Source organism: Rhipicephalus sanguineus, chromosome 4 (genome assembly GCF_013339695.2).
Source record: "Rhipicephalus sanguineus isolate Rsan-2018 chromosome 4, BIME_Rsan_1.4, whole genome shotgun sequence".
Taxonomy (NCBI): Eukaryota; Metazoa; Arthropoda; class Arachnida; order Ixodida; family Ixodidae; genus Rhipicephalus; species Rhipicephalus sanguineus.
This window is the reverse complement of record NC_051179.1, coordinates 179,613,359-179,636,401: the sequence shown is the minus strand read 5'-3', so window position 1 is coordinate 179,636,401 and position 23,043 is coordinate 179,613,359. Positions and strand designations below refer to the sequence as shown.

The 23,043-nt window shown below is 46.5% G+C and overlaps 1 protein-coding gene across 1 annotated transcript; it reads right to left on the bottom strand.

The window, feature by feature from the left end:
• Window positions 1-930: 930 nt before the first annotated feature.
• Window positions 931-22,549, bottom strand: LOC119391892 (solute carrier organic anion transporter family member 4A1). The gene is made up of 7 exons (XM_037659542.2): window positions 22,434-22,549; window positions 18,781-18,870; window positions 16,480-16,672; window positions 14,310-14,469; window positions 9,728-9,927; window positions 3,323-3,387; window positions 931-1,140 (listed from the first exon to the last, which is right to left on the bottom strand). Exons 1-7 carry the CDS (start codon window positions 22,483-22,485, stop codon window positions 935-937), a joined length of 966 nt encoding a protein of 321 aa, XP_037515470.2. The 5' UTR covers window positions 22,486-22,549; the 3' UTR covers window positions 931-934.
• Window positions 22,550-23,043: the final 494 nt, after the last annotated feature.

Sequence of the window (23,043 nt, the reverse complement as noted above, 5' to 3'; positions counted from 1 at the left end):
GCGACGCCGAGGCGGGTCAGGTGAGGCGGCTAAGCGCCGTTTTCAGGACGTCATACAGAAGCTGTTTCAAGGAGTATCACACTGAAAAATGAGAAGTGGTTCAGATTTTGTGTACTCTAGTGATTAGCAGAAACGAAAAAGTCATTTTCCTCATTTCACAACCACTGAGCCCTGATGACCTAATTTGATTTCATGCTAATTAATCCATAAATACTTGCACCGCTGGCTCGATTTTTCGTTTTTGGTCTTCTGAGATCCTAACTATTAGGAAAGCACGCACAAAAATGTCTCCGGCCAAAATAAAAAATCCAGGGCTGAAAGGGTTAAGCTAATCTTGAGCAAGTCTCTTATCACTAAGTTGAAATTGCCTAGCCAACTGGATGACTGAGTATGCCCACAACAAGACCATAGAGATTAAGCCGGATTAATCTAGCCCAGATTTAGCCGGATTAAGCTAATCCAGAATAATGTAATCCCGAACCAGCCATTTTGAGTAAATGCAGTTTGTCTAGTCAGTTGGATGATATAGTATGGCCAAAAAACAGTGTGGATTAAGCCAGATTAAGCTAATCCACATTAAGCTAATCACAAGCAAGTGAATTTGGAGTGAAATGGTCTGAAAAATTAAGGTGGAACAAGGAAATGTTCTCAATACTCTGTATACGCAAGAACAGGAACTCTAGACGACAATGTTGCTAGTATAGCGCATAGTCACCAACGCTAGCCAACACAGCATTAAATAACATATAGCAATGGCAATAACAGCATTTAGCCACCATTAACCTACTCTAGTCACCTTAGTTATTTAGGTAATTAACCAGTGCTACTAGTATGCGAGAAAATACGGTATATACCAGCACACCACCATTCACAGATCGCGCTGGCTACATATATGAGTGCATCCAACGCGGGTTCACGAGAAAGTCGATTCGATTTATTCTTCATCGGACATCGTAATGAGGGCGGCGAAGAATAGTATAACGGAGCCGGTTTTGACCGGCACCAGGAACTCGAGCATACTTTGCGCCAGGTACTCGTTGTGGTACAGGAGGCAGGCGCCGCGCCCTTGGCACACCTCCTGCCACAGCAGGCAGCTGCCGTCGATCACGGAGCCTAGCAACATCGGAGCCGGCATGTTGCCTGCAATGGGACATATGTGGACTGAATGACTCTGAGCACATTGGCGTGGTCGGTGAAAAGATGGCTGCTTCTTGGGCGAGTTGGCATCGCGTATTTGTGTACCGTTGCGCCTTTAATACACAGGGATAGTAAAAGACGCGCAAAGAACGAACGGGAGCGCTCTAACACCTGACTTAATTAGTTTTCTGAGATAATACATTACCAGCCACATGTTGCGACCTATCCTACTGTCGCATTTAAGACAAACTTCTTTATCGGACAACAAGACAGAAAATGTGCTGAAATCATAGGTCGGCGAACTCATTCATGAGTCGACTCACTTAAACTCAGATCGGGCTGTGAGTCTGAGTGAGTCCGGGTGAGTAATATTTTGGCGAGCTCGAGCCCGAGTGAGTCCGGTTGAGGAAAATATTCGTGAGTCTGAGCCCGAGTGATCAGGTAAACACAAAATATATTTCTTTTGGATGAGTGAGTGACCTTCTATTGCCGACCTATCTACTCGTCTTCAGCATTGATATCAGTCTTATATCGGCTTACACTCAAGTCTATTCACTCATCGTTCCTGCCCAGCTCAATATTTGTTGATCGGAGGCGTGAGTTAGGGGGGAGGGAGGGTCGCCATGACCTCTCCCTGCAATCTCTTCCGGGAAGTTCTTGATCTCACGTGAGCCGCATATTTCATAAAAAGTCCTCACTGGATTGAAACCGCTGATAACACATATCTTAAGGTACAAAATCAAAAGGCGTATCGTAGAGCGCCGATTATGTGAGCTATTGGCGTTAACGAGCATTGGCACCAGGATCGAAAAAGCTAATTTTTCGCTAGCGGACTCATGAGTCGACTCACTCAGACTCACTCAGACTTAGGTCAAGCCGCGAGTCTGAGTGAGTCCGGTTGAGAAAAGGTTTAGTGAGTCTGAGTGAGCCCGGTTGAGGAAAATTTTGGCGAGTCTGAGTACGAGTGAGCGCTCAGAGCAAAATATGTTTCTTGAGTGAGTCTGAGTGAGCTTCAATTTCTTTGCCGACCTATGGCTGAAATACATTCAAGTTCAACGCCAGGTCACGTCGCACAAGCTGTGTCGTGACACCTGGCGCCACAATTGCGTATTGTTGGCTCAAGTTACTCCAACGTTAAACTGAAAAGTTTGTATATGAAAAACCTGGCATGATAGACGAGGAATACGGACTCACCGTGGCGCCTGTTCGTTTCTTTCCCGTCAGCTGCGTCGCGGCCACGGCGAGTCCGTTTTCCTGGTCTGCGCGAGTCCTGTTTTCCTCGTCTTTGTCTGTGTTTATAGCACAGTTTTAGTCCTCATTGTGATAGGCTACGTTAGAACCGGCTATCCCATGATCATGATATTCAACTTCAGGCTCGATATCGACATTAGTTGGGACATAAGACGTGTAACAAATGTTCAGGGAAGAGGGCGAAACCCGCATTCTGTACATGTGACTATCACTTAGATGTCACACTCCTATCGAAATTGTGCCTCGGGAAAAGCATGAGACGCCCCGCTAATAGTCAAAGTTCACGTTCTCAACTTTGACAAAAAAAAGTTATTAACGGCTCAGCCTCCCCGGAGGGAAGCGCGTCGGCCTTTCGTCCCCCATCTGAAACGTCCCGCGAACACACTAGCTATTCTGCAATGAGGGAACGGGGGCGAAGAACCTACACTGGCCCATTCCAAATTGGGACATAAGACGTGTAATTTAGGTCCATCAATACATCCAGACAGTCGCAAGTGCCAAGTGGCCTCGTCAGGTTGGCAAGGGCTGGCAATATTCCGCTTTAAGTGGCATTACACTTTTTTTTCTTACCCAAGAACATTCCCTCATTAGCCGGCAATCGGGAAAGCTGCCCTTTATCATAGCGACTGGTACGTATTCGGAGATAGTTTCTAGGACAAAGGCTAACCTCAGAGCCCGTGGTCGACGTGAGAATGCGGGCTTTACTATACGGTCCATGGACGTGCAAAACAGCCTGCGTTTCAGTCTCCAGACCATCACCTGCCTTTTGACAAAAAATATGGATCGGTGCGGCATTGTTTACACGTGAGGCTGACATACCCGACCGAAATGTAAATATTTTATTTGCGCTGCAGTTCAAAGGCAGCGAAGTAAGGCTATGTCACCACCTTGCAGATTGTACAGAAGCATGTTTTGCAAATACAAGCGTACGCACCAAGGAGGCGGACGCTGACCCACTTGACAGCGAATGCCACAGCTCGCTCCTTTTCCTCGACGCAGCTGACGGGAAAGAAACGCGCCACGGTGAACAGCGTTGAATCGTAATCATTGCACGCGTGCCTATTGCGTTTTCAACGCGCTTAGAAGCAAACGCGCTCGAAAGCCATGCAAATAGGTAAAGTACAAGAATGTTAATTTCAATTTGTCCGTAAACTTCTTTACGTTTGCGTAATATACAGGAGAAGTATGCGACAGCAACAATGCTTGTAGCAACATATGATTATGCAGATCCTAATCAGGGGCACAGTGACCTGCACGTTCCATTTCACAGTTAGTGTAAAGCATTGAAAGTGGAATGATCCTTAAGTTGCAAATACTATCATTTACTTTCGACAAGAACACTGGCGCGACTGAAGAACCTTTAAAAGTTTTAGTAATAAAGACGACAACATTACTGGGAAAAAATTGTAGTGGTAGACAGTCACTGGATTGAAAGTGAATGAAGACCATGCTGCTCTTCTAACAGCAAGTAGCTAAAATTAGCCGACATTACCAATGTGTTAGCCAGCACTTTAAAGCCATCATTTAGGCAACAACAACCAACACCAGGAACCAGTACACATTATTCAGCACTTGTAATATGCGGGTGGATACAGTAGCTCGCTAAGGAGTACTTGTACTCGAGTAAGTGCATTAGGAAGGCTCCTGCACGAGTTTACATCGAATAAGGTTTGAAATGATCGTCGACTTCGCCGACGTTACCGCGATTCTCGCAGTACTCCAATACAGAAAGTACGCGTACCCAGGGGCACAAGTTCAAGGTGGTAGAGATAATTATTTTAAATGGGGCTGCTTAAGAAAAGAGGGCGGGAGTCAAACTTCATATTTTAACCCTTGCATGTAATAAACCGCGATTGTAGCTGGCGTCAGCGTGATGCCCATAGACCACTGTATAGCAACAGATCAGTGGCGTAGGCACAAATTTTTTTCGGGGGGAGGGGGGTGGAGACACGCCCTTGATCTGACGTGGGGCCCGGGCAGGTAAGTGTGGTCCAGTGTCATTTCGTGCTCTGTAACACATGGCAGAAAAAAATTTCTGGGGGGTGGGGCACGGGCCCTGTGTGCCCCACAACGAGACTGAATGTCCAATGGGTCACGTGACCGGCGAGACTGAATGTCCAACGAGACGGAATGTCCAACCGAGACGGAATGTCCATCGAGACTGAATGTCCCACCGAGACTGAATGTCCAACCGAGACGGAATGTCCAACGAGACGGAATGTACAACCGAGACGGAATGTCCAACGAGTCTGAATGTCCAACGAGACGGAATGTCCAATTTAGAAGAGATAAACGTGCCCTCGTTTGAAATTTCTCAGACAACTGATTCATTGGGTTAAGATAGCCTAACGGAAGATCGCATTTTTTTGTGTGTGTTTTGCAAATATTGACAGTCTGTGGCGTCGGGCGTCGTATTTTTGTTTCCGCATTCGCTTTACTGCATTTATCATAATTTCAAGTTTTGTTAGTTTTATTTCTATTTTGTATTTTTAGTTTTCATATGAATGTTGAATATGTTAATTTACTGCTTTATTTTGTTTGTTTGCATGCTTTGCTGTTCCTGTTTATCTTTGTCATAAATCGGACATCACAGCCCCTTAAAAGGTTACGAGAGAGGGCGCTCCCTCGTCCACTCTGTGCGGTATCTATCTGCGTTTAATCCCTGAGAGTGTTACCAGCGCCACTCGTAGCTAAGGCGGTGAGTGTGAAACACTATTTTTGCCAGAAAGCGTCACGAGGCAGGACGAAGCCCTTGCTACGAAAGTGCGAAAGAAGAATAGTTCGAGAGACTCAGTTATTTGTTAGAAAACCAACAGCCAATTAAGCGAAATAAAACATTGGGGACATTATTTGCTGCTTCTTTTTAACTGCGATGTAATAATTATAACCCATATTTAAAGGAATCCAAGTAGACGAAAAAACACCCTTTCCATCGGTGGGATCCGAACCCGCAACCTTATAATTACGGCGACGATTTGCGCTTGCTAACACTCCCAGGGATCAAGCTCACGTAAATGCCCAACAAAGTGGACGAGGGAGCGCCCTCCGTCGTAGCTTAATTGTTAGAGCATCAGACGCGTAATGCAAAAGTTGTGGGTTCGAATCCCACCGAAAGAAAGTGTGCTTTTTCGTGCCATTTAAGTCCTTTCAATTTAGGTCATATTCCTTACACTACAGTTAAAAAAACATCAACAAATAACGTACCTATGCTTTCCTTGGCTTGATTGTTGGCTTTCTACGAGCCCCTAGAACAATTCTTCTTTCCTCTTAAAGAATGCGGGTCGAAGAAGCTAGGGAGGAAATTTTCCTTTCAAATTAACTTCTTGGGTTTTACGCGCCAGAACCACGAAATGATTATGAAGCATGCTGAGTGTGGGATATCAGTTTTAGTTTTGACTACCTTGATGGAAACATGTCATGGCATTTCGGCTACAAGAGAACTGCAGGCCGGTCTAGGAAAGACCATGCCGTTAAAGAGGTGCTGTCACCGAATTTTGAGGCTATAAAAAGCCTGCTGTAGGCTTTCTCTGTAAGCAGGGACGCTCAGCACGAAGTATTGCACGCAGCAAACGTTTAGGATATATTTTAATTCACTTCCGAAGTCTGTATAAATGCTCATTCTCACAATCGAGACCCATCGCTAGCGCGACTGACACCGACGTCACTGTGTAGGAAGCGTAACGAAAGTTTTAGTGACGTCACACCACATTAGAGTGACGTGCAATGAGCCGTGGCCTACAGCTCCGCTGCACCGGGCCAGTCAAGAGAGCATCAGGCCATCTGCTGCGAACTGCTCATTTTTTCTGAGCTTATTGCCGAAGTAGCCAATCTTGCTCGCGTTTTGCAAAGTGCTTCGCGTGAATAATTTTTCATTACAACACATAGCATACAGGTAATCGTTCGCCACAACAAAACCATTTTTATGATGTTTTAAATCATTTGAGGACATTCAAGAACCGGCCTGAACACGAGCTTTTCTATTACTTCATTGTTTAAACAGCGCAAAAAGACGAAGACACGAGAAGGAGGACTACACAGGACGGGCGCTGGAATAACAACTGTTGGGTTTATTGAGCAGAAAAGAATAAATACACGTAATCCGACTGCGTGCGCATCATCGCATTACAGATAATTGTCACTCCTTTCAAGCAGGCTAAATTCGCAGTCATGCAGACAGATAGATGGGGTGGAAATGCAAACATCATTGTTGTACTTAATGTGAAAGGCTTCTATGATTTCACGAGACCTTTGGTCAACGTGCCTGAAGATGATATGCGTGCGATTAAACAACGGTTTACACCCGCATAGTTGCATAAGATGGGTCTTGAGCGTCTCGCCTCTTTGGTTGATAAAGCTAAAGAAGACATACTCAGCATTTTCTTTAGCGCCAAGACGCACAAGTTAGCGATTCCTTTCCGCTCCATTGTTACTGAACGCCATTCCCGGCAACAAGTTGTTTCCAGCTACCTCCTAAGGCACCTTTCCTCACTCAGAATAGAAGATCCCTTCCTTATCCCTAGTTCTGACCATGTTACTAACTACCTGAGCTCCCAAAACCCTGCTTCCTGTTCCGTGGCAAGTTTTGACGTAGAGGACCTCTTTTACTCTATGCCTCAGGACAAGCTCATGACGGCTGTAAAACATTGCATAACCGAGCATAACGATGAACTTGCGTTCAGGAACAAGTGCGGCGTGTCGGCGGAGGCCTTCTTGGAACTGCTTAGTTTCTATCTAAAAGCAACTTTTGTTACGTGGGAAGGTGGTGTGTATGTTCAGAAATCAGGCATATGCATTGGATCAAAAGTTGCACCTGTCCTCAGTAACATTTTTCTATCTGCTGTTGACCGTGCTATAGATAAGGAGGTGCAGGGATTAGTAACTAAGGTGTTTCGTTACGTCGATGATTTTCTAATCATCCTCCCGAGCAACGCTGCAACTTCCCGACTTCATGAAGTGATGAATATTTTCAAAGACAATGCCCTTGGTTTACGCTTCACGTGTGAATTGCCAAACAATGGTGTCATTCAGTATTTAGACCTGTGTTTGTATGCTGAGCCGGAGCATCTATGCTGGTGCTTTTCGCCGCGCTCAAAGAAATCGCTCCTTAGTTATTGTTCTGGGCATTCAAAGATAGTTAAAAACGGCATTGCCTACAATTCGCTAAACTCGGCACTTACAAAGTCGTGCTATCATAAAATTGAAGTCAGCTTTAAGGAACAATTAGCTAGGCTAAAGAATGCTGGCTTTCCTGTCTCAACCCTATCGTCCATTTCGCTGAAGTTGCTAAAATCATTAAAACTGTCCGCATCTCGAACTGGTCAGCGCACCAACGCCACCAATAAGCCAAAGAATGTTGCTGTGATCCCATATGTCCATGGGCTCTCGCATAGGCTCAAGAAGATTGCTAAGGGCTATGACGTAAATGTTGTTTTTTCTGCGCGTGGTAAGGTTGGAAGAGCTTGTGCCGCGATAGACAGGAAGAAGAATGGCCAGTCACGGAGAAATTTGTGCTCTGTCAATCATCGTACCCGATATGTATCTTGTGCATGTGGTGTAGCGTATGACATCCCGCTAACTTGTGGAAAGAAATATATTGGACAGACCGGTGCCTGCCTTAACGAGAGACTACGCCAGCACAATAACACTTTAAAAGGCACACCTACTTCACATTTATCTGCTCATTGTCGTTCTTGTGGGTGTAAACCGTTGTTTAATCGCACGCATATCATCTTCAGGCACGTTGACCAAAGGTCTCGTGAAATCATAGAAGCCTTTCACATTAAGTACAACAATGATGTTTGCATTTCCACCCCATCTGTCTGCTTGACTGCGAATTTAGCCTGCTTGAAAGGAGTGACAATTATCTGTAATGCGATGATGCGCACGCAGTCGGATTACGTGTATTTATTCTTTTCTGCTCAATAAACCCAACAGTTGTTAGTCCAGCGCCTGTCCTGTGTAGTCCTCCTTCTCGTGTCTTCGTCTTTTTGCGCTGTTTAAACAATGAAGTTAAACCAACTAGCCCAATTTTACACACTGTTTTCTATTACTCTTCCAATGATGTCGATATTAGTGCTGTGAAACTCAAGTGAAAAAAAAAACTGGGTCGGGAACAGACTTGTACGCATTACAGTGAAAGAGCGTCAGCGATTACAATTACTTAAAAAAAAAAACTAACGGATTACGGAGAAAAAGCTGAAAGCTAATCGATTACTCAACAAGGTGAGGTACCGGGCTATTTGGTTTTGCTTAATTGTTAAACTGTGCTAAAGTTACAGGTACATATTTTTAGGGAGGACGCACATAACAAAAGCATGAAAAGCGCAGACTTTCAACTCGATTTGTTGAAAAGGCATCAAGTTATATGAACACGAGCAAACGGGTGCAAAAGGGAGTTTTGTAAATATTTTTTTCTTATTTTTAAATACTTCTTTTTTGCGTCTTGTGTCCTTATTTTATTCCCTCGTGTCCTTGCGCTTTCTCTCTCTCTCTCTCTCTCTTTTATATTATATTATATATATATATATATATATATATATATATATATATATATATATATATATATATATATATATATATATATATATATATATATATATATATATATATATATATATATATATATATATATATATATATATATATATATATATATATATATTTCTACCATTTGTACAAGACTGGGTATCGAGCAGTATTACGCGCCGTACGTAATACGCAGTCTCAGCACCACGTCCTATCACGGAAACGAATTTTCACGCACGTCACAAATGTTAGGGCACATTCGGAAAATTTTCACAGCAAATATTGGGATGTGTGGAACGAAAACGGAAAAGTGAAATTTGTGGCCGGGACGGAATGTCCAACGAGACGGAATGTCCAACCGAGACTGAATGTCCAACGAGACTGTTGTCCAACGAGACGGAATGTGCAACCGAGACAATGTCCAACGAGACTGTATGTCCAACGAGACTGAATGTCCAACCGAGACGGAATGTCCAACGAGACGGAATGTCCAACGAGACGAAATGTCCAACGAGACTGAATGTCCACTATTGGACATTCAGTCTCGTTGTACATTCCGTCTCGTTGGACATTCAGGCCGCAAGCGTGCCTACGCCACTGCAACAGATGCTGCGGTGTACGCATTATCACGTGACGGGGAAGAACCGGAAGCATGCTGCTCAGCCCACTATTTAGTGGTAGAAGGAGCAGCTTGGCACCTAAAGAAAAGTTTCGAGTGAAACATGGTCTGCTCATCTGGTGCCGAGATTTCCGGTATGTGCATTGTGGTTCACCAGTACGGAGCATTTTGTCAATATCAGAAGCCACGACTCACCGTATCATGACGGTGATGATAGGAGCTGCGCTGAAGGAACTGAAAAAGACGCAGATGAACATGACGACCATGTAGTAAACGAGGAGGTTGCAGTTGGTCGAGCACTTCTCACGCGTCGCATCGAAATCGTAGACGGTTTCATCCATTGGAGCTCCAAGCGGGGTCGGCACGCAAGAACAGTTCTTGTACACTTGGAGATCCTGGGAGACGGAACACAAGATGCAGAAAGATCTGTGGCGAGCTCGAAACAAAGATGTCATTTCAAGTGTGGCGGTCGCTGTATTAATTCCACAACGTTTTCCTTTTTCCCGCTGTGCATTGTGCCCATTGAGCCACATAAGAGTGACACATCATGGCGTCTTCCCTGACGGTGATTGATCGTGGTGATGCACTGCGCAAAGTTGATGCTTCTCAAAGCAGTGGCCTGTCGTTCTGATAAGTTAACCTTTATAGTACCCTTGCTCGACAACTGTAACCTCTCTTGAGTCTACTTTTAACCAGCCACTTTTCTTTAGTCACCAAGTTTGACAAAACCGGCAAGTGTCCCACTGGCAGCCAGAATCTCTGGACCTTGACTGCAGCCCTCTTCAACCGCGTTTACTTCAAATTCTGCGAACGATGGGATAATGAGAGAGAGAGAGAACTTTCACAATGCGAATGCTTTAAAAACACATAGTGATTGATGAAACTATAGTGCAGTAGGGACCTAGCTTTATTTTTCGCCCCATTGCAGAGATGCAGACTGGTCAAGTAAGCTGGTTTGCCGCTGACCGGAGTGTAAATGTATAGCGTGAGCCATTGATCGTCAGCAGTCGGTTTTTGGAGCAGATGATTTATACCCTAGTTACACGGGCACGCTAACCTCAGTTACGAGGAACTTCAGTTAAAGGGGCCATGACACCAAACTTTCTATCATAATCTGTGTTATGTCGATTAATCTTTGTGCATTCGCAAATAGGCTGACAAAATTTTAGCGCATTTGGTCGAGCACTCAATTTATAATCGAATATTTTTATAAGCACGCAAGCTGCCCGAGAGTCAGGCATCACTGGTGCACTAGCGAGCCGTGACGTAACACGTAGCTAGCTGTGCAACCGTCTGCATCGCGGCGAACGATATTCTTCCGTGGTCAGCTGCACGTGATATCGAAATATTTTAGCTTTCTTCAGCTTGACACTGAAATTGAATGATTTGCAGCGGCTGAAACTTTGGTAGAAGGCTACGGCTCCGTTCGGTGCTGCACATGACGTCACACGCGCCATGGTAAAACGACGGTCGCCGGCGGTGGGCGGGGTATACAGCCGGCGACTTCTAGGGATTGTTTTGCACTGAAGTATTCTTTTACGGCCCACTTTTGAAATCTGTATAGGCATAGTAGAACCTCTACTTCTAGTTTTCGCTGAAAACCACAAATCTTTGGGCGACTGTGTCATGGCCCATTTAACCGCAGTTAATTACAGGTTAGGGCCACTTCTAGCCGCCCTACTACAGTTATTGCCAACTGCTGTTGGCACCTGTTCCACGGGAAAAGCTGTCGATGGTTTTCGGCTGTGAAGCAAGTCACGTGACACACAGCTTCACGAGTAAGGATATAAAGATTTAGCTCCGTTTCATCGATATACTGGCAAATAAAACGTATTCTCTTCAAAATAAATACTTCGGTTTACACCTGCAGTCCCCGAGCTTATTAAATCACGTGTTTTGACAATGTTTGCCAGACGTTTAGGCTGGTGCTCGCAACTATGCGCGAAGTCTCTGCGAAAGCCAAGACAATCCGTTGCCTGGTATGTTTACCCTGTATAACCGTGTGCGGTGCGTGATTTGTTTTGCATTACTGTTTCATATATCAGCAATTTAGCGTTAAGACAGATCAGTTGACCCGCTTTTGGGAGGACGTATCGGCCTCCATTGAAACCAGCTGCCTAAAACCGCCGACATGGATGCCGCCATTTTGTTAGCTTCATTAAATCAGGTCGTCAACCTGAGTTTGGGGCAACCACGGTTAGTGGCATAACCATAGGCGTATCCACCGGGGGGGCAAGGGGGGCTGCTCTAGCCCCCCCCCCCACTTAGATATGTTAAGGGGGCGGAGCCCCCCCCCCCCTCACTTTCGACAGTGGTTATTGTCGGCTGCAGACTGGGAAACTAACAAGTCACGCAAAGTTTTACTTGAACGCAGCAATAACGTATTTGCGTAAAATTTGCCCTACGAATAAAATTTGCCCTACGATTCTGCTGTGACGACTGTCCTCTGTGTGTCATGACCACGCACTGTAGGCTACCTGCGGTGTGGGCTGCCTATTCCACGTTTGTGCGTCTTGCGCTCGAGCATTGCAGAGGAGGATATCGCTCAGCAGGGGCGCTATAATATTACAGCAATCTGTCATGATTTTATTTTGTTCTGCCTGGCCTGAAATTTAAGCAATCGGCGACGCAAGTATGGACGGGAACCAGTAAATGTTTTATAGCCCGATCAAATGCTCTCCTTTTTCAGGAAATTCCGTTTTTTTTTTTTTTTTTTTTTTAGAAAACGAATAGCATCGCCACTGCTCCATATTCAAGCTGCTGTGAGTTGATGAGTGTGCAGAAGTGTGCAGTATTTTAGTTGTGCCTAGCCAGGACAGCTAAAATAGATTGCCATTTCTGTCTCCCATTAGCCTGCTTCACTTGGCTTATCACATGGTAGCCTGCAGCGATCATGGCGGCTTGTAACAAGGCAGCGGACTCGAGCACATTGAGAGGCCCCGCTTTCAAGTTCGCCCCGTTACTTGATCTACCTCACCAGGGAGATGATCAGCGTCCACGGTTTTCTAGACTAAGAAGACTGCCCACCTGCAAAGGATTGTCTGTTCCTAATATTGTTTATTTCTCTCTCTACCTCTTTCTCAGCAACGATGAGTTCACAGTAAGTTGTACACGCGCAAAAACAGCTCAACATCGTTATACTACAACTGAAAGTATCTATCATACACATATGAATCCATCTCGCCCGCTGCTATAAGCAGCCGCTGCCAATGTGATTGGCGGGCAGCCTTCCTAAATTACGTTCAGAAAGAGACACTTAAAAAATGAGTTATTGTTTGCACAGTAATGTGCTGCTTATTGTGCACACTTCATTATAACGCCACGAGTTTTAGCAGACTTGTGACGTAGCGTAACACTTGAAGGCGATTTTATGGCACAGTGAAAATTTTCGACGAATAGCGAAGAACCAATGACGAACAATACGCCGTATTCAAAATAGTTCCTCATTATTTAGTTTTTACGTAGTCATGCGTAAGTGGTAATTACGCGGTGGATCACTTACGCGTCATGTTGTTGCGTCGTTTTACGAGCAGGTGCTCTGAGCATAACCCCGAAAATTTCGACCAATCATTAACAACTAACGACCTATGCGGAAGGAAACAATGCGGGGTAGTTTAACGTTATAATCGCCCACATTTTTTCAAGCAAACATTCAGCTTACACAGTTTACGTAGGCTGTGTACTTGGAGAAACCGGAGCGGAGTATTCCGTCCACCCCCCACCCAATCTGGGAAAAGTAGGAGGGCAAGGAACGACACCTAGTATATAAATTCGTAGTCATTTATAATCTTCTTATAACTATACAAAACCAGCTCAATTTGGTTTCCTTAAGCATTAATCGACTGAACTTGAGCTTCTTCTTTAGAAAGACTTTATATTAGAGGGCTCTAACAGTAAAGAAATTGGCACTCGGCTTATGCTGAAGACTTCTGCGAATTACCTTGCTTTGTCAGCCACATGTTTTGTTTAATAAGTGAGAATTTAAGGTACTATAGGCCGGTACAACTTTAGAAGACAGGAGAGGCCTCGCCTAGATGACCGAAGCGCAGCAGCCAATTGCCTCCGCGACTAAAGAAATAGTCGCTCCGTCGGCGGCGTCACTGGCCGTCCGGACCATGACGTCACCTGAAGTGCGCGCCTATTAGTGGAGGATCGTGTGCATCCGCCTTTGAGAGGAAAATGCCGCTGCCTTCTAAAGTTGCACCCGACTATAGAGTCATAGCAGGTTCTTCATACTCATCGTATTTACAACGCCAAATTGAGACTGTGAAGTTTCCAAATGTATTGCTCAGATAAAGAACAGGTTAAATTTGGGTGTACTTTTTATACTTCACGGTAACATTTCCAAAATGTTCTTAAACACTGCTGTGTTGTCGCGGTATAGGGCCGCCCAGCCTGCACAATGTGCAGATCCTTCCTTGATTTAAAGCAAACAGCTTTGAAAAGCAAGTCATCTGATCAGCTGTATTAATATAATAAATCACCTCAAATAACAATAACTGGATGTAACCACAGTTTGCTGCAACTGCGATTCGTCGTAACTGAGGTTAGCGTGCCCGCGTAACAACGGTATTACTGACAAAGAGTGAGAGAAACAGCGGAGGACGTTTGAAAAAAGGGTGGCGGGCGACTCCGCATTACCGTAATCACGGGTTATATTATTTCCCATGGAAATCCAAGTACGCAAGAACCTTCGTATTTACGTTTGACTTACACTGGCATTTAGCAGTGTAAGTCAACCAGTATACAAGCAGTATACAGAAAGCAGTGTACGCACCCAGGATGGGTCATCTGGGTGTGGCATGATCTCTTTTGTGACGCAGCCGGCGAAGCAAGGCGACGCGTAGACCACGTTCTCGACCGAGCATATGGGATCCAGCATTGTCGCCTCGCAGTGGCAGTTCTTGTTGCACTCGCTGGTGAAGTCCACGATGCGGCTGCGTACGAACAATAAAGCTCAAGCGTAGCACTCGAACCCCTTTCACGACACAAGGCGCAGACTCGCCAACGCAACTTCGTTGTCTCAAAATTTCCTCCCAACACAGTAACGCGTGCCGCGCACAGTAACGAAATGCGCTATGTAATTTCATTGCTCGGTGCAGTGGAACAGCTACGACGCTGTTACATATTGCAACCTGTCTGTATGATAGGCTTCAGTTAAGAAGGTGGGGGAGGGTTTCAAGATGCCCTCGCACCTCGCGAACTTGTCCACGGGCGGGAACACTTGTCTACGTGACTATCAACAGCAGTGCCGTGGGCAGGAATTTATTCGGGGGGTGGAACACGTTGGGGGGGGGGGGGGAGCAGGCAGGCAAGTGTGGTCGAGTGTCATTTTGTGCTTTGTTCCACGGCAGAAATAAATTTCGGGAGGGGCACGCGTGCCCGGTGTGGCACACCCTGGCTATGCCACTGATCAACAGTATTGCCCAAGCTCTGCTCTTGCAAACAATTATAGCAGAATAGCTTCGTTTGAATGTGGGCCAGGGCCCGTACTCTGAAACTTTCGCTTCGCAAGCGCTCTTTTTCACTGGCCAGCCGGCTTGTCGGATGACGTTTTAACACGAAAGTGTTTTATGCCGGGGTCCACCAAGTACATCCGTCACGGATATGACGTTGATAAAATGGACGCCAACGGGTGAGAAAGAAAAAAACCAAGAAAAAGATACCCCGCTGGGAATCGAACCCACGACGTTGCGGCCGCGACGGCAAGCGCCCGACGCTCTACCGATTAAGCTAACTCGGGAGATGCTAGACACGGCGCGAACGCGCCTTATATCTTTCACACATTCTGTTTCGCCGCGGGCGGAGCGGGGCGGGGCGGTGCCGCCGTCTGTGAGATGTGAAAAGAAGTAATGCTTCACGATCGACACTTACTAGCGCTTACTCCGAGATTGCACGCGATATCGGAGGTCATGGTTAAAGCGTCTCGATACCAGAGAGGTAAACTGGCCGAGCTGGCGTCGCCGAGGCACCCTTGACGCTGTTACGTTCTTTGCCTTTGGCTTCGTGTTAGCGTGCGTCGGCTCATCGGAGTAGTGCAGCTTCCACGTGCACCAACGGGATTTCTCCACCGCCGACTGCTTCAATTGCGAGAGCACCGACTAACAAAACTGCTGCAATACGCGTTGCAAAGGACGCGATTTCTACGGGCGAATGTCGTGCCTGGGTGGAGCGAGAGCAGCGCCTGCGAGACAGAGGCCAGCGGGACGCACGCGTTTGCGGCTCAGGCTACGAACCTCTACCTGCCGTGTTGCTGAAGCGCAGTGTGTGTTATATATGCATGAGCACAGGCGTCGGCTACCCATTACTAGAAAGCGCACACCGTGCCGTTTCTCTCCTTAATTGACGACGCTTTGAAGAAGCGCATACCGGGTACCAGTGTTGATTATGAGCTTGTTGATATCATCCTTACGCGGGATTGACGATTCGCTGTGTCCAAATATATGTTCACACCGTCAGCTACCACAACTGTTTAATCATGATCATGGGCGTTAGTCGTCGCGATAGAGACATGTTGTCAACATGGGTGCATCCACGTCAAACGGTGCTATACCTGCCAAACACGAATAGACATTGTACAAGCTCACATATATTACTACATAATAAGCACTACTTCTGTGAAGACACGTTTCACTTTCGTGTTATACCGATTCCTATGACGGAGGGATCAGCCATGTTTTTTGTGACTACGACCATGTATACTCCTAGGCGAGCTGAGGTGCTGTTAAACGCAACCATTTCGTCTACAAGCCTGACAGTCAGCGAACGCATTATTAGCAGTAAAAGCAAAGGGCCGTTGCTCATTACCTCGCAGGATACAAGGAAGGAATAGATCGGAGGACAGGGGGTTAGCCAGTTCTTAGACCGACTGGTTACTCTGATGGCTAGCCAGCACTAGAGTATACCAATCTTCGTTGATAGTATAAGTTCCTTCTGTGCCCACTCACTTGCTGCTCCGAATTGCCCCGTGGAAGAACTGCGGGTTCGGACAGTGCAGAATGAATATCCATATGCATAGCCACGAGATGACGCTCGTGGCACAGCACACCTTCAACATAGCGCGAACGGTCAAGTCCAGCTTGGATACCAGGGCGCCTCCTATCAACGTACCGGTTACGCCTGCCGGAATCAGTACGCTGCCTGCAACGACAGTTTTCCTTAGCATTAGCGTACTCCGTCAATAGTAAAGGACGTTTGACAGGGCATAGGACAAGGTCAGCGAGAAAAAAAAAGGCACACAGCGTTAAACACAACAACTAGCCCGATTCTCAACGTTTGCTGACCCGAAGGTCGCGAAATCTAATCCGTATTTCGATGGAGGCGAAATGTTGAGGCCCGAATGCTTAGATTTAGGTGCCTGTTAAAGGACACCAGGTGGTCGAAATTTCCGGAGCCCTCCACAACGGCGTCCCTCATAATCGTATCGCGCTTTTGGGACGTAAAACCCCAGCAGTTGTAATTAGCCATTATTATTTATAACTTATCTCAACGTTGGTGATTCGTCGAGAGCCTTCCAGATGAGAGAATTCAAGTCCGCTTGCGCGCACCCAAGAGCCTATACCTTTCTTCTTAAAGGGGTACTGACACAAAATTTCGCGGCCGAGATAGCCTGCTGGATCGGTTCCCATGTACGTGCGTGTACCATCTGCAAAATATCGGCAGCGAATAAAGCTTGGAAGGTATTTTATATGAATTTTGAAGTTCGCGAGCGCGATCCAGCATTATGGGCCGCGCCTAGTGCATTGGCACCCTCGGAGGTGACCCGAGGTGACCCCCCTACTTCCCCTACGTAACCGTTGCAGCCGGTACAAGTTACGATGACGTCGTAGCCGCCATTTCTGTTTTGACGCGCTTCCCGACGAATCGCTGCTCGCCAGCGGGTCAAACATGAAGTGATTCGCCACGTCGAAAATTCCTTCGATCCCCGCCGCAAGAAAATCGTCACCATCAGACGACGATGAACCCGACGACGACAGACCGCGCGGAAATGCGTCACTGTTCAGTGTGCTCACGTGACCGAGCGTTTCACTCGCTAGGTGGTGATAGTTGCACCCGGCGGCTTGCCGTTTTTGGAGCTCTGTCAAACCGAAACTGAGGCTGTGTCGGTAATGAGGAGCTTGTAATTAATTATCTGTCGCGCGCTGCAGCAAACGATGTGCCGTGTTATGACTAACAGGCCCCCAGCCACACATTGCAGCAAAAAAACGCGGGGCGAAAATTTTTGAGTCAGGACTCCTTTAAGCAGGGCTGTGTTCTTTTTCTCGTAAGCGACTTGAAGAATAAAAACATGGAATTTAAAGCAGTTTTAAAGATGTCTCAAATGAGCCCCTAAAGGAAAAGAGCAAGAAAAAAAGTAATTTATTGGTTTGTATAAGTAACTCCTTTTGAACTGGCAATAGCTATTTTAAGCGAAAGCGTTAAACAGCTCGTTTCGCAGTTATTCGGGTGTCGGCATCGGTGTCGTTGGTTGTAAACGAAAAATCAGAGTTGTCCATGAGCGAAAAATCGAGAAAGATGCTAATAAAATAAGTAATAAAAACCTTCGGCTCGAGTGAGAATCGAACCCAAGACTTCTGCGTGGCAAGCAGGCGTTCTACCACAGAGACACGCCATTGCTTGAAACTACATCGAAAAATAATACTATATGAATGTCATGTAGCGGTAGCAATCTCCTTAACGCATGTAGTATTGCGTGGCAGAAGCGCAGAATCGCGCCAGGCGTCAAAACGTGTAAACTGCGCAACGAGTGAGTAAGTGTTTTAAATGCCCATCCATTACAAAGCGCTCAGACATATTTAATCATGATCATCATCAGCAGCAAAAGCATCAACAAAGTGAGCAGCTGCGTGGGTTGGCGTGTTGCCTTGCGGACCCGTAGTGGGCCCTACGCTGATTCGCTAAAAAATTACGGCGCGGTGGGCACTTTGCAACAATACTTGCAGTAGGCATTCTAGGATAGCTTGAAACGGCCAATGTTACGCGCACAGATGTCCGTTTCCTTGCGCCACGGCTGAGGCATACACCGAGAACCAAATCCAGGCTAGCGGTTGGGAAGGCGATGCGCACGGGGCCCGATTGCGCTATCGCGTTCTACACATGAAGGCGAGGCTCAAGCGTCCTCCAAGTTGTTTAACGTTATCGCTTCCCCCAAATGAACAGGAGTAGTACATCGCAGCTAATGCCGCTTAGCAGAGTGGGCAGCCGTCCTGTTTTAAATTTGTAGAATATAAAACACTGAAACGTCTTACCCAGAGCAGCGGCCGTCCTGGAAGGTGTCATAGCGAATTCGGCCTCGAAGAATTTCACCGAAAAGACAGTAACGGCAGTGCCGACCATTGCTAAGAAAAAAAAAAACAAAGCGTTCGATGTACTTCATCAGATTCTGGAGAGAAACAATCCAGCCTACTGAAGCTTAAATTTTAGACTACCAATTTTTCGCAACTGTAAATATGATTGTATACATGAACAGCAACAGTCCGACATTTCTGAGTTGTTGAAAATAGCATAGCATAACGACCTTCAGGTAGCCAGTGCCACTATATCAGCTGCTTAATCGTTAGTTTCTTTTTTCACCCGCCGCGGTGGTCTACGGCTATGGTGCTCGACTGCTGACCCGAAGGTCGCGGTATCGAATCCCGGGCGCGCCGTCCGTATTTTTATGGAGGCGAAATGCTAGAGGCTCGTGTACTTAGATTTAGGGGCCCGATAAAAAAACCACAGGTCGAAATTTCCGGAGCCCACCACTACGGCGTCCTCCATGATCACATCGTGGTTTTCAGAACTTCTTCATGCATACCAACTGAATTTTCGACGTCGCAGTGGGCCGGTACCATCTGTGTGCTCGGGGTGCTTCGATACTGACACATGTATTTGGTTTTCCTATGTTAGTGTGAGCAGGTTTCAGCGGCTAAAACGGTTACACATGTTATCTTTCGGCGTAGGCCGTGCCTGACTGTATTGAAATTTCTACTATTTTCGAACGCTCTAACTAGACAGCCCGCACTACGCGAACAGTTCCCAACATTCTGGAACTTAAGCGAGCACCAGTGACAACGCTGGATTGTGCGATTTTTAATTCGTAAGACCGACGGCCGCTTAGATTTTGCCGGGCACGAGTTAACCCATTAAGGAGTGTCATTTTTACTTGACGCGTTGGCTTCTGTTTTCTGGCGCCTTAAAGTAAATATGGCTCCTGAAGTCATCACCGAGGCGTCACATCGTGGCGCTATCGGGCTTCGGGAATGTGAAGACATCCTGTATATGCGGTGTCAGCACTCCTGGAGTTACTTTACCAGAGTGACTTTACCCTCTAGCGTGTCTGCCTTATCTGCTACTACGGCTTCAGAGCGTTGCTCGAGTTGCTCGAGTTTACCAAAGCCACCACCCTTGCCGAGCATCCTCTAGGACTGCCCTCCTTGCCAGACCCATGGCTTCGATGCTTCTCAGCGATCTCTCCATTTAGTTTTACCCCCATGCCCTTGCGCTGTGCGGTGTCTTTAGGTGAGAGACAGTTACTACACTGCATAAAACCCACTTTCCTTCTTTCACTAACCAGCACAAATCGAGGACTAGTCTACCAGATTACTTAACTCCTTTCCCTTGCCCGCACGTGCTCAAGGTCTGCAGACATAGTCTTTTAACATCGATTACTCTACTCCTCGCACCAGGGGCGTAGCCAGAAATTTTTTTCGGGGAGGGGGGGGGGGGGTTCAACCATACTTTATGTATGTTCGTGCGTGCGTTTGTATGTGCGCGTGTATATATACGCAAGCAAACAGAAAAATTTGGGGGGATTTGAACCCCCCAACCCCCCCCCCCCCCCTGGCTACGCCCCTGCCTCGCACTACAATACCAGAAACGATCTTGCGTGTGCTTTTGACCTTGAAGCTAAGCCAACGTCAATTTTCTCCTGTTCCTCCTCACACGTTCGTCGTCATAGCAACGGATATGCGCAGTGTCGGTTTGTTCATTCCCGCGTGCCCCTCTCCGTCGGTCGGCGAGAGCCGACAGCGCCTCGAGACCTCAACTCCTGCCACGTGACTCCCACGAGGGCAATACGAAGCGAAATGTGGATGGCGTGCCGCTGCCTGTGAATGGCGTACCGCCACGGCGTTGTTCGCGTCCACGCGTTTCTGGTGTCTTGACTTCTCTCTTGTGTCCGTGTTTGCACGCCCTGTCTCTTTAGCATTTTTTCTTGCTGCCCCCCAGATTTTTTCTTTCCGTGTTTTCGCATGTTGACTCATGCGAACTCACCTTCAGTGACCGATGCCAGGGTGATCAAGACGAAGGGAACGTTCGTGAGGATCGCCAGGATGGAGCGCGGCAGCTCACTCACGTACTGGCCATAGGCGCTCTGATTTGTGTTCTTGTTCGAGTACAGTCGGCGCACCATCTTACATTGGTAGTACGCTGCGTACGTCGTGAAAAGGGACGCGCTCGAGGCTCATTCACACCTGCGACTTGCACCGGTCGCGCGACCATTTGCAAATGGCGACAAAAATGCGACTCAATGGTGACCGGTGTTCACACCTGCGCGCGACTTGTATTCGTCGCCACACAGAATTAACGACTGCTCGCATTGCCATTGGCCCGTAAAATAAGTTGCTGAGCGCGTCATCGGTTCAGAGCTTTGCGACTGCAGTCGCGCGACTGAAAAATCGAGCAGGGAGCGACTGAGCGCGACTAAAGCTGCCGATCGCGACCATTTGCGGCCAGTCGCTTTGCGAGTAACTTGGTCGCGCGACCGGTGATAGTCGCAGGTGTGAACGAGCCTGTACACCTGCTCTGCCACGGAACGATGCCACATGAGATTTGCGCATTGTCTAGCCGGTGACAGAGCGAGACATATCCACTCGGGAAATTTCGTGAATGACACTGTCTCCCTTAAAATGTTTCGCATAACACTCGGCTGCGAAAAATGCACAGTTGTTGCATTCATTCATTCATTCATTCATTCATTCATTCATTCATTCAATCAATCAATCAATCAATCAATCAATCAATCAATCAATCAAACGCCATTGTATGCGTTAGAAGCATAAAAGTAACAATAGACTACCAATGTACTTTGCAAAGTTTTTAGAATTTCAGAACTGACATCTCAGAACTGAATTAGTATTTCAGAACTGACATCGTCCTAATACGTGCTATAAATATATCCGCCTAGGGAACCTCTTGGCTGCATGTAAATGGAAATTAGTGTCACAAATTTAGTATTGAAATTTTAATGAGAAATTGTTCATCTCGGCTTTTTGAGCAAATAATGTCTATTCTGATTATTCTAGCTCAAAGACAAAGATTGTGCCGTCTGCCGTAGGCGATTACTGTTTTGGTAGCCTTCGGAGAAACATCTAGCATTGTCCTTTCTGCAACGCGACGCGTTTCGCATGCACTTCGCGAGTTCAATTGATTACTTTTGCTTTTGTCGGGTCATAGATTTGGATATCACGCTGAATAGTGCAAAAGGTTAACATAAGATAAATATTTTTAAAAATAGGGTATTACCAGCCATTTAGACCCTCATTAAGAGATGTCAAGTGTGTTAGTTGTATTGGCTGGCCATGCTTAAACTGCTAGGAGTACTTATATATTTGCAAAAAAAAAAACTCTTGCAAGACGCCACCTGATTCATTCCCCTTCCCCACATTCTTAGGAGAATGAGCGCATGAAAAGAAACTTTAAAACGTCGCACGTACGCTGTTGGTCACGATGATGGGTCAATGGAGCCCTACAGCTATCACAGGCATCAATGGCCACACGCATTGCCACGAAACCTACATGCAAACATACCTGCAGGTGGTTTTGTTCCTGTATAGCTTGCGGGGCCAACGACGATAGATCTACAATGTCGTTCATGAGTACAGTAATAAGGCGCCGCGTATATGGCATGACGTGTGCTTACATGGCAGGTGTTTTGGAAAAGCGGCCATGGGTATGCTGACGATACCGCCCATCACGGCCGCGACCAAGAATCCAACCCACCATGCACCGATCCACACCGAACTTTGAGTTGTCAGGCCGAGGCTGCGTAGAAGGAAAAGGCGTAACAATCTGCGCTACGTTTGTTAGAGTGCAGTCGCAGCAGCAAATGGAAGCTATAATCGCTTAACAGAAACGGCGTGCGACGCAGGTAGCCTTCCAATCGTATGCTCTATTCACGATACGACGGCAAACCTTGACACTGACTACCTCTTACATAGATGTAATCACTTCTACTGCATTTGCCTACACTGCACACGAGGTGAAAAGAAACTCACGGCACTTGTGTTTTATCTTTTATAAGCTGCATGTTTTGATACAGCCTTGTAGGCATACGCCAGTAAACTTTGGCTGTGCGTAATTCTGACGTTTATAACGTCGATGACGTCGTATGTCCGTATGTCTGGCATAGTGAGACGACTAAATTAACACCGAATATCTTGTCCTGCTCTTTTTACGTTCTGCAGGCGTGTGCATGTGTAGTAAGACATAAAAATGCGTGCCAGTACTGCACAACGTTTAGGCTTATAGAA